Source organism: Hippoglossus hippoglossus, chromosome 2 (genome assembly GCF_009819705.1).
Source record: "Hippoglossus hippoglossus isolate fHipHip1 chromosome 2, fHipHip1.pri, whole genome shotgun sequence".
Classification (NCBI taxonomy): Eukaryota; Metazoa; Chordata; class Actinopteri; order Pleuronectiformes; family Pleuronectidae; genus Hippoglossus; species Hippoglossus hippoglossus.
The window spans coordinates 7,777,129-7,787,919 of record NC_047152.1 but is presented as its reverse complement, the minus strand read 5'-3'; the positions used below and the strand labels follow the sequence as shown (position 1 = coordinate 7,787,919).

General features: G+C 43.3%; 1 protein-coding gene across 3 annotated transcripts; it reads left to right on the top strand.

Annotated features, from left to right (window-relative positions):
- Positions 1–401: 401 nt before the first annotated feature.
- LOC117774154 (protein SON) lies at positions 402–9,786 on the top strand. 3 transcript variants are annotated; one of them, XM_034606347.1, is made up of 22 exons: positions 402–525; positions 1,225–1,434; positions 1,801–1,835; positions 2,050–2,249; positions 2,418–2,626; positions 2,729–2,765; positions 2,796–2,940; positions 3,096–3,378; positions 3,568–3,764; positions 3,935–4,087; positions 4,280–4,455; positions 4,726–4,860; positions 5,909–5,995; positions 6,252–6,467; positions 6,579–6,689; positions 6,944–7,060; positions 7,301–7,448; positions 7,766–7,834; positions 8,068–8,183; positions 8,589–8,690; positions 8,993–9,068; positions 9,131–9,786. In XM_034606347.1, exons 1-22 carry the CDS (start codon positions 443–445, stop codon positions 9,187–9,189), a joined length of 2,964 nt encoding a protein of 987 aa, XP_034462238.1. In that variant the 5' UTR covers positions 402–442; the 3' UTR covers positions 9,190–9,786. The 3 variants fall into 3 exon arrangements, with proteins under 3 accessions (XP_034462238.1, XP_034462246.1, XP_034462254.1); XM_034606355.1 differs by having other exon boundaries at positions 8,993–9,093; positions 9,156–9,786; XM_034606363.1 differs by lacking the exons at positions 402–525; positions 1,225–1,434 and adding an exon at positions 1,471–1,627 and having other exon boundaries at positions 1,729–1,835.
- Positions 9,787–10,791: the final 1,005 nt, after the last annotated feature.

Genomic DNA, 10,791 nt, shown 5'->3' with positions numbered 1-10,791 from the left:
TCAAATACTTTCTGTTTTTCTTCAGGTTAAAGTCACTGTCACCTCTCAAAACACATGGTCTGTCTTGTCAATGTGATTTTTCAGGAACACCTAAAGGGAATTCTTTCCAATTTGGCACATACATTCACTTGGACTCAAAGATTGATATATCAGATTTTGGTGGTCAAAGGTCAAAGGGCAAGGTCGCAGTGGCCTCACAAAACCTGTTTTGGGCCTCTTGAGAGTGATATCTCCAGACCGTCTTGAGACAACACGAACTCTGTGGTACAAATGACAAGACTATTGAATTAGCTATTTTTATTTACCACTTTGTTCATTTATTTTATTGTTCTCTTTTAATGGGACACTCGAAATTGTAACGGAACTCCACTGAGCCCCGGAACTGATCACCCCCCGGGAACCGATCCTACCCGGACCGGGAAAGTGATGCACATTGAAAAACATGGCGGCCAACATAGAGCAAATTTTTCAGGATTTTATATTGAGTAAAATCAGAGAAATTGAAGACCAAAATGAAGAAAAACCGTACGTCACCGTTGTGTTTTGTGTCCGTTTGAGTGATATTTAAATATAGTTTGATAGCTCGTGGAACAAACGAGGGTTTTCCGCTACAAGCTAACGCTAGCTGTGTATTTACACATTTAAACGTCCAGATACAACGAGTCGCGGTGTTGTTAGTGAGGCTGCTGGGGTTTAAATAAAGCCCCATTCAAAGTAATACACCAGGAGCAAAGGAAACGTGTTAAAATGATATTTTCTGTTTTACTGGTTAGCTAGCTGACTTACATTGTACGTGCATGAGAGACAGTGAGTCCCTTCAGAGGAAGGAGTGCAGGTTTATAGATGCATGTTCTTTTAGATTCCACAGATCTGCAGGCAACTTTGTAAATAAAGTATTTTCTCCTTGAGGTGACTTGCATTGTGACTTTGTGTTGTTAGAATAAACCCTCACATAAACCCCCTATTCCCCTGAGAGGTAATCTTAGGGGTTTTAATTTCTGATTAATAAGTGGTACTCTCTACAATCTGGGAAACACATTGATGCGTAAACACATGTGAGATTTATCCAGATGTTTACTTACCTTCTTCTCTGAATGAACGTCCAGCCAGCTTTCTTTTTCATGGACATGAATGAAACATTGTCTGAGCTGTGTTGGTCAGTTAGAATAACAAAGGAGCAGCTAAACTGTAGCCTCTCTTTCTCTGCCTCTGTGTGTCCGTCAGTGCTGGGGATCGAGCGGCTCCTTGCAGTGAGGCGGAGGCAGCAGAGAAAGCCACCACAGGCAGAGAGAAGCAGGACGACTTCAGGGCCAGCGGCTCACAAAAGAAACACAAGAAGCACAAAAAACACAAAAGTAAGAAGAAGAAGAGGAATCGACAGAAGGAGAGCAGCTCAGAGTCCGTGGCAGAACCGGAAGGAACGAAACAGTCACGGTAAACATTTGTGTATGACTGTCAATACTCACAGAACGGGAACCCCTTATCCTGTAACAACAACAGGAGACGGGGCAATGAACAGGGATGTCTTCAATTCTCAGGAGCTGCTGGCTCCACAAATCTTGTCCTGCTTTCTTAGCCGTACCCAGAAGCCGGCCTTCTCTCTCTTTGGCCCTCTTCCTTTCGTGGAAAGCCTCCAACCAAGCAAACTTAATTCACTGCTTTCAATCCATCTCATGTTTGGAATTGGGTTAATTTAGAAATCCTTCTGTCGTAGTCGATAAAAAAGCCAATTCTTGCTATTTTACTATTAATGCCTGCTTTTCAAATGTGCCTAACTCAGGTTTTATCTTTGCTTCATAGAAGAGGAACACCGACAGAGGTGAATAAGGAGCAAGGTGAGTCTCTGTCTGATTTAATACAGTGATTGGAAAAATACACAAATCTTTGACTTCAGTGAAAGCACCAGTGCCACCATGGATTTCCGCTTTATTAAAATTCATAGCAAAGCAGTCTCAAGTAGACAATGTGTATTCATCATCTCCATGTATGCAGTGATTTCTGTTGTACAAAACATCCTGCACTCTACAAGCTGATGAACTGTTTGTCCAGGTGAAGAGAAGAAGAGCAAATCCAAATGTCATAAGCGGCACTCAACAGGAAAGAGGAAGAAGAAGAAGCGAAAGAGGAAAGGTGAAGACAACTCATCAGGTTCCGACTCTGAGTATGTGTCAAAGCAGAGGGATAGTAATTGTGGTCAAAGCTTATCGCCAAGGCGACGAGAGGAGCTGCCTGATATCATCCCCAAACAGGTAAAAACATCTTCTACATACTTTTCCCCAACGTTAACCCAAAAGGCAAGTTTTACTCAAATGTTTGTTGGCTCCATCCTTTTAGTTGAAGCTGACTTGGTGAACATACATTTAGAATAATGCCACATATCCATCAGGGACATTAAAGGTGTCACTGCTTCCCAACAGGACAGCTCCAATAAAGGGAGAAGAGATGAGGAAAGACGTGGGAGGCGGAGTTGTCGTTCCCGTTCCCGTTCCTGCTCACAGTCACATTCCGATAATCATTCACATTCCTGCTCAGCGAGGATTCCCTCGCGCTCTCAGTGTGATCACCACCACCGAAGATCTAGGACTCGCTCCTTGTCCAGCTCAAAGCTCCACAGGACCCGGTCCAGGTATGAAGAAAAGCTGTTGATTGATTGATAGTTGAGACATTATTTTTGGTTCAAAGTATAACTATTTTTCAATATCCAATTTGAAATGTTTAATGTCTGCAGCTCCTCAGAGAAGAGGAAAGCTTTGAACGAACCCACACAGTCACCCCAGGGTCCTTCAAAAAGCAACCAGTCGCCTCAGCTGCCCTCCAGCCTTTGTACAGGAAACATTACAACAGAGGAGCTGGGAGAGTCGAGCACAGCCGAGCTGCTGAGCCTGGATCAGTGTGAGAAGCCAGCAGAGAAAAAAGCAGAGGAAACAACACAGACACTAGGTAGGACCTGTTTGATGTTATTGTAGGCTGAATCATTTTTGTGCAAGTAAAATTCTTACTCTTCTACCTTTTTGTGTCACAGTCTGACATTTTGAAATAACTTTGTTCAGTTGTTTTGAATTGTGTTTAAGTAACGTCTTTAACTGAAACTGCAGGTTGTGGCTCATCCCAGTCCTCGCTGGACCAGTCCACAGTTACTAAACCTGACCCGACCGCTGAGCCCGGCCTCCCTCAGCTGAAAGCAGCAGAATACCCCAGGTACCTCGCCACCGATGATAAATCACAGGCAAAGAAGAAGAGGAAAACATCCAAGTCCCCACCGAGGAGCAAAGAGGGAAAGTCATCAAAAAGGCAGAAAAGATCCAAGTCTCCGTGTCGGAGCCACAGGAAAGGTTCCAGATCGAGGAGCCCGTCAAGGAGGACGAGATCACGGTCGAGGTAAAGAGAGCAGAGTTTTTTCTTCATCAGTACTACATACTAAATGTATTTATTATTTACTAATTATTTATATTGCTACTAGGGCTGTTGAAATTAATTTCAGGACTCACATTTTTTTCTATTCTTTCTTGTAATATTTGGCATCAGGCCTTGCCTACAAATACACTGACCTACATGTTGTCTGTGCAGGTCGGGGGGAAGGAGGTCCAGGAGGTCACGCTCATGGTCGGCGTCACGGAGCCGGAAGAGGGCTACATACAGCCAGAGGGACCGCTGGAAAAGAGAGCCGAGTCACTCCCCTGTACTCATCCTCCGCAAAGATAGGTCATCCCCCACCAGGAAACACGGCAGTCCAGGCAACAGTCCTCAACGCATCAGTGAACTGGGTCAGCTGATAGGAAGTCACTCGTTTGAATGCTGGATACTAACTGTTGTGCCCTTTGCTTTTTCTTCCCTTCTATCAATTCATTGCAGCAATAGTTGCCACTCATGTTAAAATGATAATTATATATTCTAGGTCAAATCAAACTTAGTGTTTTCTGTTTATTCTCCTCAGATAAGGAACAGTTGTTGGAAATCGCCAAGGCCAATGCTGCTGCTATGTGTGCCAAAGCAGGTATGCCCGTCCCTGCCAGCCTGAGGTCCACGGTGCTTCCCATGGCTCTGCCAAATATGGCCATGAACGCTGCAATGGCCAGCATGACTGCCGGTATGTTTCTGATTCTTGTTTTCTGATTACTGTCCCACCCACTTTATGGTCCATCTGCCCAGTGGTCGTGTCCTCCCTGTGGACCTCTACTAAGACTTCTATCCCCGTTTAATGAGGATTTATTATGTTATGATGTTTGTTTTCTGTTAAAACTGAGATGTTGATTCAACTCTGTGTCTCTGTCCCTCGCAGCCACCATGACAGCGGCCTTGTCAAACATGGGCACTTTGTCTTCACTGCTCTCACTGCCCTCCATCACCAACAAGCCTCCTCCTGCTGCAGCACAACCCAACATCACTGCTCTGGAGGAGGTGAAGAGGAAAGTGGCAAAACAGGCCAACAGCATCAGCATTAAGGAATTTACTGATGTAAGTGCACACTGCTTGTATTGCACAAGTATCATTTAATGAATAAATTATATTTCTCATAGCATAAATGCAGATAGTTCTTTACATAACACAGAACAACAGAAGCGTACAAAAGCATGAGTCAATTTCTAGAGAAAGGTAGAATCCATCTCTTGCCATGTTTGATAAATGATAAATGATAACTGGAGTTTCATTGCATACAGGAACAATTTGAGCTGAGACATAATTTGTGACTTATTTGCTGTGTGTGTGTGTTTGTGTGTTTTGTAGAAATGCAAGATGATCGTGGACAGTAAAGGCGAGCTGCCGGTGGCTGTGCCTCATGTGTCGGACGAAGAGGATGATGGGAAACCATTCGGAGGAGGAGCTCTTCGGGAGCAAAAAGCCATCAGCTTCAGCATCAATGTAACATAGAGCACATCGTCTAATATGAGTTTACATATCACTGTGAATGGATGGGAATGTGTGGTAAAACCTAATTAGAAGACAGTACAGGAATGGATATATGAACAGTTTTTCCACTTATCTGTTAGAAATATTACCTCATCGTAACATTTTGAGCGCAGTCTACTATTCTCTACTTATTGTCATGTTATTACTTCAATGTCCTGCCTCATTTTGTGCTTCTCAAACATTTGATACCTTCCAAAGAAACAAGGGAGGCTGTAAACCAAATATTAACCCATTATTCTGCCGTTGTTTGTTGTCACTTTGACAAATGGGGCCCTCATTTCAATCGCAGCACGACCAATGCAAAGCAGCACTCTTATTGTTTGGAGTGCAGTGTTCGGTGCACTGGTGGGAGGAGAGGTGCAAACTGGAAAGCAGCTCTGGTCTCATTTTTCTGTCCGATACCATCCGAGAGAAAAGTAATCGAGCCTGACCCGGATCAGACAGGCATTCTGCGTCCGAACCCAACTCGAGCCCAATACAATTAATGTAATTTGCTCTGCGCTTGTGATACTAATATGCACGGTTATTGCTTTTTAATTGTTAAAAACCAGCTTCTTCTGGTTGCAGATTTCCGGTGCTTTGCGTTCATGTCCTGCATCTCTGTACCATTCAGACAACAATATGATGTTCGAGGACAATGTCAGTGTGATGAGACCAGAGATGTGAGTGGTGGCGAAGATATTTATGAATCACCACTCCCTCTCATCGAGTCCCCCCCCCCCCCCAGACCTGCTGCTTTGTATTTGTCGTTGCAGCGTAGACTCAGGCATAAGTGTTTTTGTCATGATTTCTTGCAGTGTAATTTACCAAGCAGCATGATTTATTGGCTCTGTTTGAGGTGTCCTGACATATGATTTTAACACACACCTGCCAGCCAGTAAGTGCATTCCTTAAATGTAAATGTAATTAAATACAATACACCTAAATATTAAGTACTTATGCAACAGGTTAGAGAGAAAATAAATGATGATTTTTTTTTTTTTTTTTTTTACCCCTCCAGAACACGACAGTTCGTCCAGCAGTGCGAAGCGATGCAGGCATCGCCAAGGAGTTCCCTGTGTCTTCAGGATGTCAGCATCGTAAGAAGGTCAGGAAACATGACGATGAAGTTTGATTAAAGTTCAGTGGTCAAAGGTCATGGTGACCTCTCATGAGTCTGGAAAAGATGTATGTAGACTGAAACTGTTCTGGTTAGAGGAGTCATACAACTGCAGGACATTGATTCTAGTTCCTCTCTCTAATGTGCTGGTCCTCTCCAAACTGGTTCCTGTTATTTTATTATTTCTGTGGTAATACCAGTTTGTGGAAGCCTTGTAACTAATTTAATGTGTTTCACTGTCCAGGAGGGCGAGGCGATGGGCGCCTATGGAGAATGGGTTCTGGTCGACAAAGCAGCAGAGAAAGCTGCAGCTGCATCCAGAAAGGCCTCGAGCACAGTTCACACAGCGTCAGCCACTTCTTCATCGGGTGAAACCGCGGCGGCAGGGTCGCCAGAGGCTGTCGAACAGCCAGCACTTGGGCCCGTTAATGACAGCGTGTTTCCGGACCCTGTGACGCAGGTAAAGAGTGCAGGTGTATTGTGCATACTGAATTTAATGGAAAATTCATTTTGGCTTTTAAAAAATCCTTCTCTTCTCCCCTTCTCCTCTGTTCTCCCTCACTTCCTGCAGCCTGTAGATATCTCTCAGGCTGTAACCGAGAGAATCAAAGCTCAGAGGCGTTTGGCTGAGAACCCGTATGACGTCAGTGCCATCTGTATGCTCAGCAGGGCGCAGGAGCAGGTATGATACACCTTCTGCATCTGAAATTTAGCCACGACTGTGCAGATTTATAAATTTTAACCTAAATGGACGACGCTTCAGATTTAGATCAATAAAAACACATCTTCTTCCCCATTTTGTTTGTTAGAAATAAAATATTTGCTTGTTATTTTGTGTGCACTTAATGCTGTTGACATATTTCCACAGTGTCTTCTTCATTAGACTGTTGGATCGTATAGATTCTGTGATCTATTGGAAATGTCTTGTTTTCATAGGTAGATGCTTGGGCCCAATCCAACACCGTCCCTGGTCTCTTCACTGGTTCCACTGGAGCCCAAGTTCTGAGCTCTGAGGAGCTGTCCACCGGTGGACCACAAGCATGGCTGAAGAAGGTGAGACACACACACACACACACACACACACACACACACACACACACACACACACACACACACACACACACACACACACACACACACACACACACACACACACACACACACAACATACACTCCACTGTGTTTTTAATGGGCTTTTTCTCCCTTATTTCCGCTCCATATCATCAATCACTGTTTGTCACTGTCCTCTCCTCTTTCCTCTTCTCTAACTGTTTTTTATTTTTTGTCTCTCAGGACCAGTTCCTCAGGGCGGCCCCAGTATCAGGGGGTGTCGGAGAGTTCTTGATGAGAAAGATGGGCTGGAGGACGGGGGAGGGCCTGGGGAGGAACCGTGAGGGCACCGTGGAGCCAATCATTATTGACTTCAAGGTCGACCGCAAAGGTATGACGCCATAAAATACTATATACATATATATATATATATATTGCTCTTCAAATGTTCTCTTCTCATTTATTCATTTAGAAATGTATTTATCATCTACACACACACACAGACATCTGAAGGTTGTGTTTGCAGCACCCACTCCTGGGAAAAGGCAGTAACTGCAACGCAAACAAATGAAGACTCTTAGCCCCACTAACTCTGACTGAGTCCCATCATCCCTGTGTGAAGCACCTCTGAATCCAGACCTGGCTTTAGGGAGATTTTGTGATATTAATGATGCAGCTAATGGTGGTCATGATTTCTTTGCATTGCAGGCCTAGTTGCCGAAGGAGAGAAGCCACAGAAGCAGACAGGAGGACTGGTGGTAACCAAAGATCTAATGGGTAACAGACACACAGCAAACACATGTGGACAGTGAAAATGAACCTGTGAACAAACATGTTTGAATATTCAGTCGGTTCAACTGCTTCAGACTTTTCTTTAACTCTTCTCTGTTGTGTGTGTGTGTGTGTGTGTGTGTGTGTGTGTGTGTGTGTGTGTGTGTGTGTGTGTGTGTGTGTGTGTGTGTGTGTGTTTGTGTGTGTGTGTGTGTGTGTGTGTGTGTGTGTGTGTGCAGGGAAGCATCCCGTGTCTGCTCTCATCGAGTTGTGTAACAAGCAACGGATAATGCAGCCGGACTTTGTCATGGTTCACCACAGCGGTCCTGACCACCGCAAGAATTTCCTCTTCAAGGTGGGTTTTCTTGATTCTGGGCGTCTCACTCCTTTTCATTCGCTGGTTACATATTCGACCTTTGAGAGTTTCGTCCACACTGTTACAAGCTGCTGCATCTTTTCATCTCAGTTTGATGATAAGAGATGAGAGGGAATTCACAAAGATTCAGATTTGTCTGCAGCCACAGCAGCAGCTCAGGGAGCCCGTACTCTGACTCTGAGCTAAATGCAAATGTTCACACTTCGAATGAAATGTTTCCCATTTCAAAAGAGCAACAGCAACATATTTAATAAATAATGAAGGAGGTTTGCTTCTCTTCCTTCTTCTCTGTGTCCCGGTTCCCGTTCACATGCTGCTCTTTGTTGTATCTCCTGATGGTCACACTCTGACATTCTGACGAGCATCCACATGGGTTGTTTCCAGGTGACAGTGAATGGCGTGGACTACCAGCCGCAGACAGCTAGCCCCAACAAGAAACACGCCAAGGCCATGGCAGCTACAGTCGCCTTACAGGCTCTGGGAGAGGTAATATTCAAACACTGAGCAGATAATCAGAACAGCACAACATAGAGGGCAATATAAACTTTACTTTACCTGTATTACATATTTCATGTAGTCGGCTGCATACAACTGAGCATTAAATTCAGTACATATACACATATATTGTTTACATCAAGTTCATTAGTGCCATCCTCATCTTTCAATTAAAAATAACATTTTAGAATGACCCTCAGTAGAACACATACCTCCACCAAAGACAATCTCCTGATGAAACTACATTTACAATCATTAGATCCAGAAAAAAATGTGTTTTATTTTGTTCCTAGGTTCCTGTTGATGGACCAGGACTCTACACTGGCCCTGTTTTCACTGCTGCTTCCACTGGCCCCCTCTTCTCTACATAAACACACACACACACACACACACACACACACACACACACACACACACACACACACACACACACACACACACACACACACACACACAACAAGGCCTGAGTGTTACACACTTCAACTGTTAAATTATACTCAGAGAGTTGTTTCTGAATATAGTGACCAATTTTATACCTGCAAAACCACACTTCTGTTATTTTTAAAAGTCATAATGTTTATGACAGGGTGGCAAACATATTTTTGCCGAGTTGTTAAGTATTATGATCTCATGTTTAAAGTGTATGGCATGTATTTATGTATCTATGTACGTATGATGATATTTGTAAAATCGTAGCATTTCAAACTAATATATATTAGCTCACCGTTACTTTAGTCTCACACTAGACCGGACACGAGTGTCTCTGCAGTAGATTTGCTGTTGGACACAGCAGAGCAGATCTTAGTCGGGCTGTGAAATGAAACCTGTACATGACTGGGTCTTGTTGGTTAGAAAAGCTTTTTCTGTTGTTCCTGTTGTCATGTCCGTGGCCTGGCGTCCTTCTAACGCAATGTTTCTCAAGACGCTGTTAAGCTGACCTTATGAAAATGTGTAAACACAAAATAAAGATTATATTTAAGTTACGTCTTAGGAGAATCCATATCATGTTTCATGGTGACGATGCCTGTTGAATGTGAGTGAAGCGACCTCAGGGTTTCCTGAATTAAACTTCACAGCTGATTATCTTTTGTTGATGTGTTTTTAACTTTGGGATTTTACACAGTCATCATGTGACGTAATATCGAGACAATAACGCCCGTGTTCTAAAATACTTAGAGCTCGTCATCCTCACTTCATCACTGGTGAAAGGAAACAATGGATTAACACTACAGGGATTTATGTAAATAACACAAAGTGTGTATTTTTCTATGGGAAAAAGCAAATATCAGGAGTTGGTTCATCGGTCTACACAAATAATGGAGGAAACTGAAAAAACTTCAGCTTATTTTTTGAGCACTCGCAGTTCTATCATAAAATAAAACTCGGTGTGCAAGTTCAGGATATACCACAAGATGGCACTAGTGAGTCAAATCAGGGTCAAAGGCTTCATTAGATTTATGAGCAGAGTTGTGATCCTCCATGTACTTACTGTAAAAATCATTACATTATGTAGTTTCATAAATTCATTTATCACCAGGGTGGACTTGTGTGCAAAGTTTCAGGCCCTCAAAATATGAGGAATATCACAGGTTTCGGTTCTTGGGCCCTAATTCCTTTTTTCAGCTTCATCGCGTCTTTTCAAACTCGCTCCTCCATATTTTCTATTACACTCTCATGTATAAAATATCATTTCTACTGCAGCCTGGCAGAACCCTTGGTTATTATTTACTGTCAGATGTGCAGCCATATTTCCCACCATGCCCAGCTATTAAACATTTTAATCCAATGTTAAATCAACACTTAACGTCAATCCGCTGCTCTCCATCTGCTGTTAGTAATTGGTCTGGACCGGTCCGCACAGAGGTGGCTGCTGGGAAGTGTGAGTCTCATCTTGTGCACGTGTATATGAATGCATGCAAATATAATAAGTAGCTTTACTTCACTCTCACTTTTCTTCAGGCACAAAGTCACAGCTACTGGACGTGACTGACAAGCAAGTAAGAGGGTCGGCTGTGGCCACCAGACGGTACGCCATGTGTTCACACACTTTACAGGGTTCTTTGGTGTGGTTTTTCATTTTCCAAAATGAAGT